The following is a 19,898-nucleotide window of genomic DNA, read 5'->3' as shown; positions in this document are numbered from 1 at the left end:
ACCTTTCTCCTTAGATTGAGTCGGCCTGGACATGGTGTTCGATTTTTGGTAATAGTCCCATGATTGTGTTTTTTCAGCAAGACTATCGAGGTAATCCCATACCTCGTCGACATTTTTATTAATGAATTCTCCATTACACATTGTCTCGACCATTTGGCGAATGGAAGATGTCAATCCATTGTAGAAAAAATTTGTAATGCGCCACGTTTCAAAGCCGTGTTGTGGGCATGAACTGACCAAATCCTTGAACCTTTCCCAATATTGGTAAAATGTTTCATCCTCCTTTTGGGTGAAGTTCATGATTGCTTTTCTATGGGTAATCGTTTTATGATGTGAAAAAAATTTCTTTATAAATTCCCTCTGCATATCATTCCATGTGCCAATGGATCTAGGACGCAGTGAATGTAACCATGTCTTAGCCTTCTCCTTTAAGGAAAAAGGAAAGAGTTTCAACCTGACTGTGTCCTCAGATACATTTTAAAAATATAAAGTGGCTATGATCTCATCAAAATCTTTCAAATATAGATATGGTTCTTCAGATTCACGCCCATGGAACTTAGGAAGGAGTTGGATAACCCCTGGCTAGATGTCCATATGTTCTGTATTTTCAGGAAAAATCATACATGAGGGCGTACTCACCCCCGCTGGTTGTAAATAATCTCATAAAGTACGAGGCGGGGGTGCTTGATGCACCTCATTCTCATCCTGAATGTCCTCCACCCTTGGTTGGGGTAGAAGAGGTCGGTTTTCAACCATCACTTCAATTAACTCAGGGGATTTCAAGTGGTGTCTAGTCCTGCGATGGATAGTCAACCCCTCAACCAATCCTCCTTCAGTCAAGAGACGTCGAGTGTTGTCACAGGCCCACTTGGGTATGAAACACTCGCAGCCCTCAATCAAATTCGAAACTTAATCCTAAGAAAGGAAAAGAAAATCTAGAAAGAAAGAGAGGGTTGGAAAGAAGTTACCAAATTGGAGTCCTTAAGTTAAAAACCTGCAAAAGAAAACACAACAAGTCAGTTGCTAAAGAGAATGTCTAAAATTAGAAAATCCTTAAAAAGAAAGATAGAAGTAAACTAGTTTCTAAAAGAAGAAATTCCTAAAAGAAAGTGGAAATTTCTAAAATAAATTAGGAAACAAAGTTAGATTCTAAAAGAGTTAGAATTAGAAACTTGCTAAAAAAAATAAATCCTAATTTAGAAATAGCAAGGAAGAAATTAAGAAAGAAATTACCAATTTAGAAACCTATCTCAGAATCCTACAAAACAGGAAAGTTGGGTTAGTTTCTAAAAAGGGAAAAACTTTCTAAATGAAAGCCTAAAAAAAGAAATTTTCTAAAAATAGAAAGTTAGTTTCTAAAAAGGAAATCTAGAATAAGAAAGAAAAAGTAGAGAAATTAGAAAGGAATTACCAAATTAGAAGTTTATGTCAAGATCCTATAAAACAGGAAACAAGTTAGTTCTACAAATCAAATAGAAATAAAAATCTAAAACTAAAGTTAGTAAAATCCTAATCTTAAACTAATTCTAAAACTAATTAATTTCAAAGAATCGTAGCCGTCAATCCCCGGCAACGGCGCCAAAAACTTGTTCACTCCCCAAGTATAGGGTTGTGATATAGTAATAAACTCGGTGAGACCGAGGTCGAATCCCAAGGGACTGAAACCTGTACGTAATCTGAAACTATTAGAACTAGAATTAAACTAAGATGAAATCTAAATTGAGTGTAAATTGAGGAATAATGATGAAATAATTATCTAAAACTTAAGGAATTTAGAGAAAGGACACTAGGGATTCAGAGGATCCACTTGTAGAAATCAGGGAGATCTTATGCCTGTTTCAAGTATTCAACTGGACTTAGAGTCTTATCTTCATCCAGTTAAAGGGTGTAACCATCAAACTGAACTGCCTTTGATATAGTTTTCAAGAGATGAAAAGTATATGAATTAGAATGAATTCCATCACAAAACCATGCCCATGAGATAAAGCAAACAACAGAATTAAACTAATTACCAACCACTCAAGAATGTATGAAGGTTAGGAAGGGTACCGTCATCCGACCATGCCCAGGAGATGATGGTGAACAACAGGGCTTCCTGATGTCATAAACATCAAAAGGAAAGGAACATGCTCAAGCTATCGTAGACCCATTGTAATTTTAGTCACAACAACCATTTAAAACTAAAAATATTCCCTTAATAATCAAACTAATATCAAATTCAGTTCATAAATTAAATTAAAGGCATAAAATAGAGTCTCTCATGTCCTACAAGCTTCACCTCTTAGCCCTAGCTAAGAGGTTTAGCCAACCATGATTAGGGTATCCTCAAAAGAAAAAAAACATTAAAACAAATAAAATAATACTGTCTCTCTCCCTGACGTCTGCACAGCTTCTCCTTGAATCTCCCCCCCTCCCCCCCCCCCCCACGTCCTCTCTTTCCCTTCCACTTATAGTGTGCGTGGGTCGGTCAGGCCTGGATGGATGTTTACGTACCTCAGAAAATCGATTGATCAAAGCTAGAGGTGGTGGCAAATTTTCGCAGCCAATGCCATTTGTGTAGGAAACATGCTGCGTTTGGATGCAAATTTTGGACAATTTATCGTCCAGACTCGGGATCTGACTTCTTGGTGGGGTTCAAGATCCCCTACTCCATCATTTGAATGATTTGGATCATTGATCCGATCGTGATTAAGATCACATAAGGGTCCACGAAAGGCAGCAGCGTCCGGGCTTTGCTTGGATGCTCTGCCTGGGCAAGACCTGCGCTGAGCTGCTGGTGGGGCCCATGATCAACGTCAGTGAGGAAATCTACTCCGTCCATTGGAATCACGTTGAAAAACTAGTCGATAAGGGACTGTTTTGGATAGGTTTTGGTGTGGCCTACAGAATCTTTCTTGCTATCGTCCATCCTGCATTTAAACCTTCATGTACATGTAACCTCTGAGGAAATCAAGAAGCGGGACGGGATGGTCGATTTTGGATGGGAAACAAGGTGGATGGCTTGGATTTTCCAATCGGTCAGTCCTTGTGGGCCACAACGTCACCCAATTGGGCGTCATCCATTAACCTAGCAGTGTCGAGGTTCTTTTGTTGCTGGAAATTGTGCATCCACACGCCTAATCTCATGTGATTTTAGCTCGGGATTGGACAGGGGTGTGCCCTGAATAGGATGGACGGTCTGGATCATCTAAGTGGGCCATGATGGTGGCCCACAATATCTCTCAAAATGGATGCGGTTTGTCCGCTGCGAACAGAAGAAAACAGAAAGAGATTTTGTATTTGAATAGGATTCGGGCCAGCGCCAGCCGGTGCAACTCACGTGCGTGTGCACTATATGCACGCCCAACTCAGGTGGAGTCTATGATAATGGATCTGGGAAATCCACTTCGTCCATCCGTCTTGTCTCCTCAGATAATGGGTTGAGACTAAATTTGAAGCATATCCAGATCTCAGGTGGACCCAAAATCAATGGTTTATGGGCTGATCTATCCGTGGGCCACTTCTACAGGGATCCAATGGCTGAAATTTGATGTGTGTGGTTTATTTATGGTCTTCAGGCTACATATAAATTTTCGAACTAAACGGACGGTGGAAACCCTGTAATCTTGCAATCTGAACGATTTTCAGGCCCGTTTAAAGTGAATGGCCTGATTTTCTCAGATCTCTAGCGTGTAAATCCTTCGATCTTAGTCCTTTGGGGTCCATCCCTTGGTGGCTTCAGAGCATCAAATCCATGCTTTTAGTACCATTTTTCAGTCCAGGCTCCTAAATTCACCTTTTAACACAAACACGATTAAAATATGATGTTAAAGAATATCATATTCGTAAAACCATGAAATAAATGGGGTCTAATATGTAATATTTGACCCTCAACACCTCTTTGTAGGATCTTGGATCGGAATCTGGCATATGAATGCCGGGAGTCGAGAATAGGGTACTACAAAGGCTGTCAGCACCGGATTTGGCAATTGGCAATTTTGTGAGCCCGATTTCTGAGTTTGGGGCGTGACATGCACATAGCATACATTAAGCTCCCTACTACGTTTGCATAAGGCACTCGGACATATACAATTTCTCGACTTCAGTCTGGGGACACGATTTTATGTCTAACTTGGTAGATTTGTCCATAGGGGTTTCAACAGCTTTTGAATTTTTCATCCCAAACCGCTCTAAGATCTTTTGTATATGTGTGGCTTGAGACAAGCCTAAAAATTTCTTAGGGTGATCTCTGATAATTTTTACCCCAAGAATAAAGTTGGCTTCACCGAGATCTCTCATCTCAAAGTTCGAGAATAGTCAATCTTTAGTCAATATCAACAATTGCATATCATTACCAGCTAGCAAGATATCGTCTACATATAGAGATAGTATCAGAAAAGATCTTCCAGACCGTTTCATGTATACATAATGATCTTCTTCACGCATTGTGAATCCAAAAGTACTGATGGATAAGTGGAACCTCATGTACCACTGTCTTGAAGATTACTTCAGCCTATAGATAAATTTCAATAATTTTCAGACTTTCTTTGAATGCTTTTTGTCCATATAACTCATAGGTTGTTACATGTATATCTCTTCATCCAAGTCACCATTTAAGAATGCGGTCTTTACATCCATCAGATATAACTCTAAATTTAAACTTATGACAATGGACAAGATTATACGGATTAAAGAGAACTTTGCAACAAGTGAAAAAGTCTCCTTGTTATCAATGCCTTCTTTCTGTATGAAACCTTTAGAAACTAATTGTGCTTTGTACTTGTCTACTATACCATCTGTCTTTCTTTTGATCTTTAGTACCCACTTATTACCTATCGCTTTACGATTGGAAGGCAGATCAACAAGTTCCCAGACTTTATTCTTCTCTATGGAAGCGATCTCTTCATCCATAGCAGTTACCCAATCAGCTGAGTTAGAAGATAATAATGCATCCTGATATGAATCAGGTTCATCATCATTAACCGCAACGCAAGAGAATGTCTGCCTCTCAATATCGAAGTATCTTCAAAGAATCAATCCTCTTTCGCTTCGACATAACTCAGGAGCCTGCTGAGATGTTCTCCCACTATCCTGACGAACTATAGAAGCATCATCATATTGAGAAGCAGAACTCCCACTCTCCTAAGATACATAGAGTATTTTCAAAAGTTCTATAGGAACCATTTGCTTCATTCGGCTGGGGTATCTATTTTCGACGAAGGTCACGTCCCGAGATTCTATATCAATCCATCGTTCATGGTCCTCATAAACTAAAATGTATCCCTTTAAATGCATAGGGTATCTTATAAACATGCATTCAATGGTTTTACTATCAAGTTTATCTCTATGTAGAGTAGGCAGCAAAACATATCCCAAAGATCTTCAAGGGCGTAGGTTGGCTAGAAAAGGAATCCTCCCAAACCACATCTCATATGAGATCTTAGGAATAGATTTGGATGGGACTCTATTAAGGACGTATATGGCTGTTAACACTGCGTCTCCCCAGAATGTGGTAGAGAGATTGGTTTATGCCCTCATCGATCTTACCATGTCCAATAGTGTCTTATTCATTCTCTCTGCAACACCATTTTGTTGTGGAGTATAAGCCATTGTGTACTGCCGAACAATGCCAACGTTTTCACAATATGATTTGAACGTTTCAGATATATACTCTTCACCTCTATCAGATCAAAGGATTTTAATTTTTTTCTCAAGCTGATTTTCTACCTCAGCTTTATATTGAAGAAAATAATCAAAAGCCCCAGATTTGTGTGAGATGAGATACACATCCATAGCGGGAATAATCGTCAATGAAAGTGACAAAGTATTAACATTCATTTCTAGCATGTATATTGAAGGGTCTATAGATATTTGAATGGATTATCTCTAGTGGGCCCTTGAACTTATCCGCTTTAAGAAATGGTTTCTTCGAAGTCTTCCCGAACACACAATGTTTACAAAATGACAAATCAACTTTGGATAAGGTATCTAACTGACCAGAACGTACTAGTCTTGTCATATAATCCTTTCCGATCCACGCCATTTTAGAGATTCAAATACTATAGTTTCATTCGACATAGCAGATAAAACAAGAGGTGAATTATCATTATCTATGTCCAAAAAATAAATCTGAAATTAAATTTTCTCATGTAAAGATGAGGTTATTTAGTCTCAAAGAAACTCGTGTCATGAAAAAATGAATATCAAAACCATCAAATAATAACTTAGAAACAGAAATTAAATTCCGACGTATGCCCGGTGCATAAAGAGTATCACGGAGGATTATTGTTCACCTCATGTGTGAAAGGAAATGGTAAACATCAATTCCTAGTATGTCTTCAACAGCATTATTTTCCATATACACCTTGTAACTTTCCTTGGCTACAGGTCGGAATTCCTGGAGTCCTCGACGACTTCATGTCACATTCTTTGTTGCGCCTTAATTCAAAATCCACTCATTAGATATAGTATCAAAGGAAAGAATTTCAGAACAAACGAGTACATATAAAGTATCTAGTTACATAGCAATTATCATCTTTTTATGGGCACACTGTCGGGCATAATGATTAGAATTTCCGCGAACGAAGTAGATAATGTTAGATTTTTTCTGCTTCTTTCCATTCCCCTTCTTGAGATTTAGAGGAGATGTTGTGGACTTCTATTCTTAGTATGCTTTTTTGCCTTCTTGCCCACTTTGAACCGTTTCTTATTAGCTTTCCGCTTATAGGTCTCTGCTGCAAAGGCCTTGGTTGAACCTAGCCGAATGCATTCATTTCAACCTCTCGTACCAAATGGCTACAAAAGTCTTCGAACATATTGATAGAATCAGTATGGTTCAGAATTCTATTGATTGGGGCACAAGATTCGGGCAAGGAACAATGCATTCTGTTATCTTTTCATTTTCAGTCAATTTGCATCCAACATTCCTAAGGGCACATATCATCTGCTCCATCTTACAGATATAATCTTTGATGGGGCAGCCGACTGGCATCCTATATTCCTGGAATTCTAATTCCATTGCCTGAACTTTTGCATCTGACTTTTACGTATAGGCATTTTTTAGTGCTTCCTAGATACCTTTAACGATGTCATGCACTTCATACATTGGTATGAGTTCTTTATGCATAATGTTAATTAGGACATTACAAGCAGAATGATTCTGTTTACGCCACTTATTGTAGCGGTTCATTGTAGCCCTATGTTCTCCTAAATTTTTATTTTCAGCTAATAAAGGTTCCTCTTGAACCTCATCGAGTGTATGCGATATGTCGTCCTCGTCCAGAAGGCTTCGCAGTTGTTACCGTTGAATTATTGTCCTTTGAGCTGGTCGGCGATTAAAGCTTTGGTGGTCATTTTTACATTGCATCAAGTATCACTACTTAGCTATGATTTAAGGTATTGACACTAATCATCAACATTTCTATGTGTTATTTAAATTTTCAATGAATAAAAATAGTTAACACATCTTAACGAGATCTGAAAGTTCACATACCCGAATGGGCGGTGTAGATCAATTAAGTTCTCTTTTTAAGATGAAATTGATACTTTATTAAGAATATATTTGTATATGTGCAACCTTCCATTACAGGTTGCTGCATCATTTGGTAGAGGAGAATTAATTCCCACTCAGGTTATGCACAAACTTTATATTTAGGGAACATTGTAGCACTAAGTTTTCTATTTTCCAATGAACAATGGGCTTAGATCGAATCACATCAAGCCTAATTATGTCACACATATAAACATTATCTGTCACACCCCAAACTCAGAAACCGGGCTCACAAAATTCTCGATCGCCTAATCCGGTGCCGACAGCCTCTGTAGTACCCCATTCTCGGCTCCCAGCGCCCATACGCCAGATTCCGATCCTGGGATCATACAAGGAGGATTTTTCAATATACATTTAACTCGTAATAAGCATAACCACAAGTTTACCCAAATCACAAAGGCAACATCATCATCATATATCCACTAATATAAACATTTGAATACATTGCTGAAAGGGAAATACATATATCGAAAATCAAAGTTCCAAAAGACAACTGCACACTCCAAGCTCAATGCTGCTGCGACCTAACGCCACCTGCACGCATCTATCGTGCATAAGCTTATGGAAAGCTTAGAGGGTAGTAAAAATGTGTGTGCAAGATAAGTGTCAAGTATGCAATATCAGAGCAGTACGAAAACATAGTAAGCCAAATATGCGATACAAGTCCATAAATCAAACAATGCTGGAAGTACTAACAAGTTCATGAATCATACGATACCAGGGTAAGCAGAAATACTGAGAAGTCCATGAGTCGTACAACGTCAGAGTATGCAATGCAGATCGCTTATGTAATGCATGGTCGTGGTAAACTAAATGTCATGTACTGAGGATGTAATAAAATATGCAGTGTGAATGAAATGACCAAGCTGGAGTGTGGAGTCGTAGTATCGCAAGCTATGGGGTCCATCACAAAGGGCTTCTATCCAAATCAGTCTCATACCTAAATTTGGATAGCTAAACTCAATGTGGTAAATTCCTGATCTCAGGTTAGTCGCGCGCCCAACCTAAATCCTGACATTATGAAGATGCACATAATGATCTAGTTACGCACCACCAGCCCGAGTGAATAGTGAATGAATGAATGAATAAGGTGCTGAGTATGCAAGTCCTACTCAGTAAGTCCACATATCAGTACTGTATATCTTTGGGATCATCACCGGGATCTAGTACACTCAACGCCACCTGCCGCCCCATCAGGCGCACAACTGGGTAAGTGGAAGAGATCTCACTACCCACCTACCAGCAGTATACCAATGCCTACCCAGCTCGTCAATAGTGGACCCATTTATGAGCTGGTCAGACTCAGCATATCATTGCCTACTCCCTCGGGTGAGTAAGGCCACACCCCCTCCTAACCGACCACGACATAGTGGAAGACTCGGCCTACTGGTATTCGGCACTCGGGCGCTCATGTATCCACTCGGTCTAAATGTTGGGGCGTCCTCTTGTACCTAGAGGGTTTAAGGACTTTCACCCAAGGATATATATGGCACCCCATGTAGAACAAGATTTTCGGTGTCCCATCTGGCCATCCACGATATGCTTGTGGAGGCTACGGCCCTAATGTCGGTAGGGCGTACGGTGGTCATATCACAAAATGCGAGATACATGAATCATACCATCCAATCATGCATTAAACCTGCGCGTATCGCACGCTCATGTGGGGCAACTCCGTCTATTAGGGAGTCCCATAACAACTTGCCTAATAGTATATGCAATGATCAACCACATCTCATATCAAGCATGCAGATGATGCGTATGGGCATGTATCATGATATTGTGCTATCACATACTCATAATCGGCATCGATAATCAGCCTAACGAGGCCTAAGCGAGGGTCACAATGTGGACATTTAACCATCATTGCCCATTAATGTATACATTCAACCAACATTGCTCCCAAGGAGTGGCCCTCATAGGGCCAAACATATAGTGGGCCCATGGCCACACACAAGAGCTTAACATATATCACAATGGGCCTCACTCAAGGGTCACATATACATCACATCGGGCCTCACCATATGGGCCCGATATCTGGGCCTCAAATACATCACAATGGCCCGCATCACATGGGCCCATATACAACAGTCGGGCCTCACTCATGGGTTTCATATACAACACGCCGGGCCTCACTCATAGGTTTCATATACAACACGTCGGGCCTCACTCATCATGGGCCAGAATTTCATTACATTGGGCCTCATTCATAGGCCACACAAATATCATATTGGGCCTAATGGGGCAACCCACGATTTATAAAATGGAATGGCAACATGCATCACATATACAGCAAGGTGGGCCTTACGGGTCAGCCCCTATAGTCCAGAAAAATAGATGGATGGTGTCCTTACAATACACATATCAAGGTGGGGTCCCATAAATCTGGATGATGTAGATAAAATGCATTACGGTGGGGTCCACATCTACTGGCCAACATAGATAAAATACATCACAGTGGACCTGCTGCCACTGGACCGTATGAATGAACACATCGAGTGGAAGCCATTGCCGTTGGATGGTGCAGATAGAATACATACATTATGGTGGGGTCCGCATCCAGAAAATGGATGGACGATGTGACTGAAACACGTACAGCATGGTGGGCCCACGTCCAGGAAATGGATGGACGGTGTGGCTATAGAATACATACAAACAAGGTGGGCCCACATCCAGGAAATGGACGGTCTGGATGTGACACAGACCTCATGATCAGACCCACTGCTTGCTGACGTCAGACAGCAACCTTAGGAGGGTGGTCCCACCGTCCAGACCACTGGACGGTGTAGATAAACACTTACATCACAGTGAGTCCATTAGACGGACGGTGTACGATGAAATACATGCATCATGTGGGACCTACAAAATCTGCTAACATCAATACATCAGCTATACTGCTGGTGGGACCCACAGAGCTTGCTGATGTCATCTATAGCAGCTAGGAGGGCTACTGGCCCATTGTCTAGATGATGGACGGCTGGAATATAACACATATCTCATGGTGCGTCCCACAGGACCGTCCAGGGATGGACGACCTAGATAATCAGATACATCACAGTGGAGACCCACCGTCCCTACCATGGACGGTGTGGATATAACACTACATGATGGTGGTGGGGTCCACATCCCCAAACGGACAGTCTGGATGATCAGACCCCATTGCTAACATCAATACACCAACTAATATAGCTGGTGTGCGGTAGACCAACCAATCTGCTTCCAGGTAGGTGGGTCCCATGTGGAGCCCACCATAATATTATATTATATTATATTATATTATATTATATTATATATATATATATAAACATATACTGTGAGGTGGGTCACACCATCCAAGAGACTAGACGGTGTGGAGTGAGGTACGTCAGCCAATCAGCTTCCATCTCACCGTCCACAGCTGGACGATGAGGATAAAATAAATATATCAGGGTGGGTCCACGTTAGCGTGGCCCACCAGAGTTTTGAATCAGGCTGGTATTTGAGCTCTCCCCTCCGTCCAAGTTCGTGTGACCGACCGGCCACACAGGCCCAAAAACGGGTAGCAAATGGGCCTGCTTGCTGGACTGTGGATGTCCCACTAGATGGACGGTCTGGATATGTCATGCACAAATCAGGTGGGTCACACAACATCATAAAAGAAAGGGGGAAGAAAAAGGGAGAGAGAGAGAGAGAGAGAGAGAGGGAGGGACCCCGCCACTATGGGCCCTCCCTACACTCAATACAATGCATACATCAAGTGGGTCCCACCATAAGTGGGCCCACAAATAGAAATCAATGGAGGAAATCCCAAGATCACCCACCGATTTCACTCCTTCTTGGATCATTGGACTCTTAAACTCCTTGGCTTTCCCTATGATGGAAGTTGATGAAGGTTGTATGGCTAGGATGGGAGATAGTATGGTAAGAAGTGGGCCACACCATAGCTTCTCCATAGGAAGATTGGACATCCTCTCCTTGGGAGTTGCTTGGAATGGAGTGAGGAATTAGAGAGAGAGAGAGAGAGAGAGAGAGAGAGAGAGAAGAGGTATGTAAGAGATATGTCATGGGAAGGATGGGTTGCCTTGACTTTTTGGTAAGAAGGGATGGGATAGGTATAGGTGTTGTTGACTTTTAGGTGAGAGAGGGATGGGTAGGGTATGAGTTGTATTTGACTTGATTGATTGATGGATTGATGTGAGGAGTTGTAGAGATTCTCTCGGAATTCCCAACGCGGGGCGTTTCTTCGAAATATAGGGGCCCACAACTCCTGGCCTGGGTATTGCATTGGTGCGCAAGACGCGGCGTTGGAACCGCAGCGACGGTGCGGTCGCAATGGTATAAGTTTCGAGTCGAGCCGACTCAGATCTTCAGGATGCGACTTAGGGTCACGAGCAAACGCTGATTACAGGTTGCAGGTTTGTCAGAATTCAACCGGGAGAATCGCGAAAGTCTAAGGAATTGTACGGACTAGGATACAGGTCTTACATTATCATCAGATTTTTTTTAAAGAAAGTGTTTAGATATAAAGAGAGTTCTATTATTATCAGTGATCATATCCATTAGCGATGGATCCGATCATTACCGTTAATGATCATTGTTGATGATGGATCCTATCATCAACATTGATCATCACGGTTGATGATCGTTTTAATCACTAATGATCTTTTGATCAATGGTGAATTGCTGCTACTATTTTGCATACTGTGAGAAAATTGAAGGTGCACTCCATGTGTTTGAGAAAATGCTGCACCGGCTCCAATTGGGCTAGAAATGAGTTCATAAATAATTCTCAGGAGAATCCAAGAAAACTGGTACACAGCTAAGCACTAGGATATGGGATCTCCATTTTTATATATATGAAAATGGTACTATAATGTTGAGCTCTATAGCTAGAGTGCGTCTAGTTTAGGACATGAGATATCCAAATAAAAAATAAAAATCAACCTTATCTAGAATTCAAGTGAGCCATACCATTTTAAACCATGTGAAGAGCTAGAAATCTGTACCACGTTTCAATGGGCTTATAAATAATCATAAAGGTTTTAATGGATGTGTATCTACTCTCCACTATTGTCAATGATTGGCCTGATTTTTAGGCCCGTGTCCCACCATAAAAGGATACATCTAGTTGATCGGATGGGTCCGACGACATAGATCAGTTATGTAGGGCCCACAGAGCTCAACCACATTTTAAGCTCCCACGAGTGCCTTTAGACTAAGTAGTTCTGGTAAATTGGAACTAGTCACAAGTGTCTTTAAACCGTCCATTCTTTTCTTTTAAGGTGGCCCACTGAAACATTTGACTGGACCAATGAGCTTCGTGGGCCATTCATCATTAACCCAGGCCTAGCTTTCAAGCCCGGGTCCAGAACTTGAGATCTTCAACATGAGGTGAGGTTTCTTACCGAAGAATCTTTGTACAAAGACATACCTGGGTAAGAAGCTGCTGGTTAGAAGCCTGGGAGTGTTTGCACCAACATGCCAACGTGGTAGCTCCCACTATGAGCATGTCTTTTTTGATTAAAATAATAAATCGGAGATCCGCCGTCGAGCTGCTCTGATACCACTTGTAGGATGTGCGGAAGTGTGAGCCCTCAAGATCTGATGGTCTACACGATATGGAACCTCCACAAAGCCGAAGATGAATGGTCTAGATCTAGAGGTCCGCCTAACTACTACTGGAGCAGATGAACGGACCCACCCACTAGTGATTGCTCACCAGTGGGCCCCACTGGCCTATGTCCAACACAACAAGGTTAACATGAAATGCCATTTTTTTAATCAATGGTTGACTTGGTGGGTTACCATATGGATGGGCAATGTCTGAGAAATCAAGGAGATTGGGCCGCGTAACTTTCTAATTGAATTGTTTGGGCCTGGTCAGGTTCAAGCCCGGATATCATTGAAGTGAGGTCCCTGCCTATTGCGTCAGGCCTATTCGAAATTCCATGATTTTAGCCCCTATAGTCCCAGCCCTTTGCTGGCACTACCGATCAGTGGCCTGAAAGGTCAATCAGTTCAGAACAGAGAACAGCCGATCCAAATGGTCTAACACACAACTAGATTATCATTGTCCGAACACAGGATTTTCTCCTTTGTTTCAACTAGATAGCATCCCACCAGATTGACAGTCCCAGTCAACATACATTTTTATCGATTAAGCCAACTGAAGTTATGGTCGGTTCAGGTCAGGTCGGGTTGGGTTCGGGTTGGAATAGGCCAACCCAATTTGAATTTGGGTCGGGTTCAAGTTGAGCAAATGTGTCAGGTTATCTCAGGTTGGGATTAAAAACACACATTTGGGCTGTGGGTTGGGTTGAGCATGGACTCTGGATTGGGTTCAGGTCGAGTTGTGGGTTGGGTTGCAGGCCAACCAGCCTGAATTGCACACACCGAATGGGCAGAACCTGTGTTAACCTTGTCAAGTGTGTGGCAGATGATACAAGAGCAGTTGAACAAGTCTACGAGAACCATCTCTCCACAACACACCGCAGGGTCACCCATCAGTCAGGACAACATTCAGGGGAAACTGTCTCTAGAGGCTGATATTTCCAAAAGAGTACTTAATTGAAAATAACACCCCTCACTTTTCTTCACTTATAACACTTGCATCATTTTATACCGTTGCTTTTAAGGACACTGATAAATACCTAGCATCATCTAATCCCTTTACTTTTGGTACCAAGTTCCATCCCTGGTGCTGTAAACAAGATGAGTGGTCCTGATTGATTCATTACTGTGCCACCTGTGTTTCAGAGAGATGGTTTTACGATATTCCAATACTCACCACTCTACCTTATCATCTCCCTCATTAGACAGCCGTGGTTTCCATTTGGAGCCACCTCCATCCAAACAGTGATTTGCTGTTACATTCAAAACTGGCCGCAAGGCAACAAGAAACATTGACCACAGTTAAAACATCATATTGCAAGCCACATATAAGGAGCACACAACATTCGATCCAGCATTTACTTGGCCTTAAAAACTTAAGGCGCAGGGACCCACCATTTGTGATCTGAATCATTTAATGGCTGGCCATGTCAGATGATCCCATCATCCAATGGGCCCCCAGTTGTGGACCATTGGCTTTTAATTTCCCATTTTCATCCAATGACTAAGACCACCTAATAAGGGAGAGTGGAAACATGGACCTTTCTGATGATGGGGCTCACCTGATCAATGGCTTATATTACCACAAGGTGGGCACCCATGTACCATTGCTGGTGGGGTCAGACAAACAACAACAACCACAAAACTCTACTACTTGAATAATTTACCTTGATATAAATAAACAATCCATTTATATACAGCTCTACCTGTTGATAAGAGTCTACAGATGCATCTGTTTCTCCATCACTATAACTCATCACTTACGTGGGGGTCGAGAGGGAGCAGTAGACAAGTCGATCTCCAGGCACCGTATGATCCCAGCCGCTCCTCCGTAACACAACCATCTCTCACTACCCTTATTCATGTTCCACCTCACTTTATGCATGGCCACTATCTTAGGCGGGAAAGGTTCAATTCCAGGCTTTGAATTCCCCATCTCGTCCTCCCCACTGTGTGGATTCTCCTGCTCTTCTTCCTCTCCAACCAAGCTCATAGCATCACTTGTTTTGTTTTTCGCTATTGTTTTACTTGGATCCTTCCTTTCCTTCCCATTGTTGGCTTTGTCCGGTGGAGTTGCCTTGCTCTTCGGAGCAGCTGATAATAGAGAAGTGATTAGACATTGAAGCCTTGATCTAAAACGTGGATATGAATAGTCCTGATATGCCTGTTCTTTACAAGTGGGGCCCACAATGGACAGGTGACACCCCATAACTTTCCCAGAGTTGATGCATTTTTTCTCATCCAATTTGTGGCCTTTTTTCTGCATCATTGCTGTACTTCTTCATCACTGTCTATTTGTAGGCCACTGACAGTGGGACAATCTAAGCTGGAAGATTATTGAAGCATTGCCCTCTGCTGTGGAGCCCATCGACTAAACGGTCTGGATCACCTAGGCAAGGTCCCCATCTGTACAGAATGGGCACATCAGGACACTCATTTCCTGTTGCATCAGGAGTGGATAATTCCTTTCATGTGTAAGGAGAGTTTGCACCTAGCTACACAATTCACCTGGAGTTTGAGGACGAGGTTTCTTCATAGGGAGCGGAGTATTTGGCATAGGGATGTTGAGGGTGAGTATTGAGTCTTCTTCAGTCAGTGACCCACACAAGAATTGCGGTGGCCGATTCCTTATTGGATCTTTCACCACCGCTTTATGTGTAAGCTGATTACAAGTGAGCACAGAAACAGATTGCAACCCACAAGGTTAGAAACAGTGAATAGGTGTGCCGTATTGCGTAGTTGTATGTGCGGGGCCCAAAGAAGTAAACCCCAAGGATCAGGTAGGCAATAACAGAGGCTAATCCTTTCTAGTATTTGCTTTAGTGGAATTATAGGCTCCTTCACATCAGGGAATGGGTGAAATGTGGAGCCCATATGTAGGTGATCCAGACCATCAATGTTGTGGGCCTTGCGCTGGATAGAGGATGCCCCAAAAATATCCCTATTTGAAGATCCAAACCCATCAGCATTTATTTTCCATTGAATGTGAACTGCTGCTGTACTTTCTTTTCACAGTCACCTACTTGTACTCTAATCATCCAAGGGTAAGAATCTTCCAATCTGGAGATTTTAGGGGCATTCCTGATGTAAGAGCATGCTGGGTGGCAGGAATGCCACTTCCCCCACCAAGCAAGTTCCAGGGTGGTGGTAATGGCCAGCCAGCAACCAATTGCTGGGTGGCAATTGGTTCTGGAGATTTTAGGGCAATCCTGATCCAAGAGCATGCTGGGTGGTGGGAATGCCATTTCTCCCCAAAAAGTTCTAGGTGGCAGTAATGGCATTCCTGACAGCCAACATGCCTGGTGGCAGAAATGGCATTTCTGCCAGCCAGGAACAGCACCTGCTCACCTCTGTTAAGGTAGGATTTGTGATGTTCAAACCATGGGATTTGTATGAGAGCTTTTTCAGGTTTTTCCTTATAGAAGTAGTTATGAAGTTCAGAGGAATAGTTGTATTAACACACAAATCTCAAAGTTAGTTAACGGTTAGCTGCAGAAAATCAATAAATACCATGTCCTGTAATTGAGATGGCTGAGTTCTGGGATATTTGAGTGAGATATTGAGCTTTTGGTTTCAATAAAAACCTGACCATGAGTCTCTCAATTTCTCGTAAGAATCTTCATTATGAAGCATTCGGAAGTGAGAACGCCAACCATCAACAAATCACAAAATCTAAGCGAAAATTCACTCAGGAGCACTGATTGTAGCTTCATGATCTGAAATTGAAGTTTGCTCATGCCAAGATCTGAGGTATTTTGGCGGAGAACAAATGGCTGGCACAGTTGTGATCGTGCATTGGTAAATGATGGACTGGCATTGGATCCAACAGATGAGGAGATCTAAAGACTGCAAAAGGCAGGTAAAATTTGAAACGCGACGCACTGTGCAAAACCTTCTGTTATCTTACAATGTTGATGAACTAGAGCTTTCAGCAAAAAATCAACCACCACCATTATTATCATGTATTATGTCACAACCATGAACCATCTCCTCCACTATCACAACCATCCATCTCAAAACCCACATTACCAAGGTTATCTGCCGCGATCATTCCCCTTCTCAACCAACACAACCAAGATTCTGATGACTACAACCCTACTTCTCAAACCCATACCACCTATTTTCAGCTATGCGAAAACCCCGTCTCAAACCCATACCTCCAAGAACCTCATCCATCATCATACTCAACATAAAACCCATCATCAACAATCACATCAAAGTCACTTGTTACCTCTAAATTCCAAAAGCTAGCCCAAACAGCAACCATTACAGCAAGATGTCAATGGGTGAAAGGATCCACTGAGAATTCCATGAGTCACTGAGCAACAACACAATCTTAAGATCAAGATCGAAGAGGATGAAGATCCTGGAATACTGCAGGGAGATATGATGCCAAAGTGTTTGAAGAGTGGTCTGACACGGTAGAGCAGATCTTGGAAGTTTAACATGATCCTAGAGCAGTTCATCAAGCTAGTGGTGTCACTCTTCAAAAGCCTAGCATTGCATGGTGGGAGCAAATCCAACGTACACAGGAACACCAGACAGTCTAACATCTCCTCATGATCGGAAATGCAGTAATTGATGACCAAGGAGTTCCGTTTGGTTACACGATCCAATCTCCTAATGATGAGTTTCTAGTCATTCACAACGAATCTAGATCCAACCAAAGAGAGCGGTTCGGTTGATACAAGATAATTAACCACTTGCTCTAAGCTCGAACTAATAAAGCATGGTGAATTAATTCCTTTATCGCATAGCCCAGGCCCCACATCCATAAGTTAGGTCATTGCGGTGGGCCCCAAATCCATGGGTTCTGCCTCACACGGCCCCAAATCACATGGGTTCTGCAGGCCGTCCACCCCGAGTGTGCCTCCGCATCCCACAAGCCACTCTACTCGAGCCCGGTGTGAAAATGCCCCTGCATTAATCACTCCCGGTGAGGAGTCTCTGACACGAGACCTCCCACTCTGACACAGGACAATTAACCAGTTGCTATAAAAGCTCGAACTAATAGAGCATGGCGAATTAATCCCTTTATCTTATAGCCCAAGCCCCACATCCATGGGTTAGGTCCTCGGCCAAATCCTCCTCATAGGCTCCAAATCCATGAGTTCCACCACACACGGGCCCCAAATCACATGGGTTCCATTGGCTGCCCACCCCGAGTGTACCCCCGCATCCCATAGGCCACCCCAGTCGAGCCCGGTGTGAAAAGGGACATTATCGGTCGAGCATCAATGCTGAGAAAAGAGCACCTGGTGCGGTATGAGATGGGCAATCTAGTGTTTACAAGAAGTCTGAACATCACAACAACAGAAAAAGTGGTAGAATATTGGCCAGAATTTCATAAATTCGATGACCACAATCTCAAGCCATTGTATTGTCGTTGTGTTGATGATGAAGCCGACAGAAACCACCGGATGGAAGAGCATAGCCCCTTTTCTATTATTGAATTCTCGCAGAAAATTGATCGCTATCTCATTCAAGAAATGGTGCATTAGATGTATTAGAGAGTTCTGTTTTTGGTGAAACCTGATCTATAATGGGAGATTCATTGATTCACATGACAACCTCAGGGATTTGGTTACCATGAGAAAATTAGTGTTGTTGACCCTTTGTTGTAGATCCAATTTTCAATGGTAAACTGGTCAAGTTTCAAGATATCATCAAAGACACGATCTATGACAAGGAATCGGTACAGGTCAAAGCATCTTAAGAGGTCTGTCCTTTGTTACAGAAACAATCTAGCTAGCAAGCTTCTTGGTAGAATCAATCTTTTTTTTATGGGCAACCATGGCATTGACAAGTTTGAGGAAGAATCCATGGCCATGGCGCAATGGACACTGCAATCAATTTAATCATGACATCACTTCACTACGAACCACCGTATTTCAGAAAGGATCACAACCCGCAACCCGATCATGGTTTATGGATATTTGTAAACAATATCCAAGGTATTCCATAATGGTAAAGGTGGCTGTAACAGCTAGTTTTATGGCATTAGCCACATTACAATATGGAATGTAACGCCCTGTAACGTTTTTTTTCCCCTATGAAGAAAATGCCTCATATCGGTCCATTATGGGCCTGTATCAGCGTTGTTACGGCCAGTTATGGGATGTCTGTCAACAATATCCAGTATCCATATCGAAATATTAAGTGAAGACGACAGAATCAATGAAAGAGAGGACAACGCAGGAGAGTGGGAAACAGTCTCACGAAAAGAAGAAGAAGAAGAAGAAGAAGAAGAAATAGGGAAGATGAAACGAGTTCTTGAGGCGTACCCAACACTGTTTGTCGAAGGGTTTCTGGAAACATGGAAACCAGTTAATTTCGAAAGGATCTTCTCAGTTGCAGGGGTTGTAATGGAGGTAGTGATGCCACGCCAAAAGGAACTTGATCATGAGCAAAGGTTTTGCCTTCGTCCAAATGAGTTCGGAGGGGGAACTTGCAAAAGCAAATCACGAATTTAATGGTGAGAGTTTTGGGGGTAACAAATTAAAGTGCAGAAGACGAGGTACGAACCAGAGAGGTATAACAAAATAGAAGGTAAAAAGAAAGAATATGGTCTGGAAAAATCGAAAATAAATATCCAGGATATGCTTAAGCAGAAAGTGTCGAAGAGCTCAGAATCTACCAAGATAGCAACAGGAACAAAATCAGGAAGATCCTTCAAAGAGTAGTATTGAATACATCTAATGATAGAACAGAAGCTCCTGAATATCAAGATAACACAGATACCAGAATGGTTTGGAAAGGTCAGACAGATGAAGGCCCGGAAGTT

The 19,898-nt window shown here is 42.2% G+C and overlaps 1 protein-coding gene and 1 non-coding gene across 8 annotated transcripts in view; one reads left to right on the top strand and one right to left on the bottom strand.

Annotated features, from left to right (window-relative positions):
* The first annotated feature begins 211 nt into the window (after positions 1 to 211).
* LOC131235819 (small nucleolar RNA R71) lies at positions 212 to 318 on the top strand. Its single transcript, XR_009166339.1, has one exon. It is a non-coding gene; the product is annotated as a small nucleolar RNA R71 (small nucleolar RNA).
* A 14,450-nt stretch (positions 319 to 14,768) lies between these two features.
* LOC131234503 (uncharacterized) overlaps positions 14,769 to 19,898 on the bottom strand; it is a 56,090-nt gene continuing 50,960 nt past the window's right edge. For 2 of the 7 annotated variants that reach the window (XM_058231432.1, XM_058231433.1), the window contains 2 exons: positions 15,623 to 15,776; positions 14,769 to 15,208 (listed from right to left, as the gene is read on the bottom strand). In XM_058231432.1, coding sequence (XP_058087415.1) covers positions 14,871 to 15,208; positions 15,623 to 15,776 — 492 coding nt within the window. In that variant the 3' untranslated portion in view covers positions 14,769 to 14,870. Of the gene's footprint in view, positions 15,209 to 15,622; positions 15,777 to 19,898 lie in introns of those variants that run through there. The other 5 variants (XM_058231434.1, XM_058231435.1, XM_058231436.1 and 2 more) reach the window with 4 other exon arrangements.

The sequence above is a fragment of the Magnolia sinica genome, chromosome 19 (assembly GCF_029962835.1).
Source record: "Magnolia sinica isolate HGM2019 chromosome 19, MsV1, whole genome shotgun sequence".
Lineage (NCBI taxonomy): Eukaryota > Viridiplantae > Streptophyta > Magnoliopsida > Magnoliales > Magnoliaceae > Magnolia > Magnolia sinica.
The sequence above is the reverse complement of the archived record's forward strand: the minus strand, read 5'-3'. Positions and strand labels throughout refer to the sequence as shown.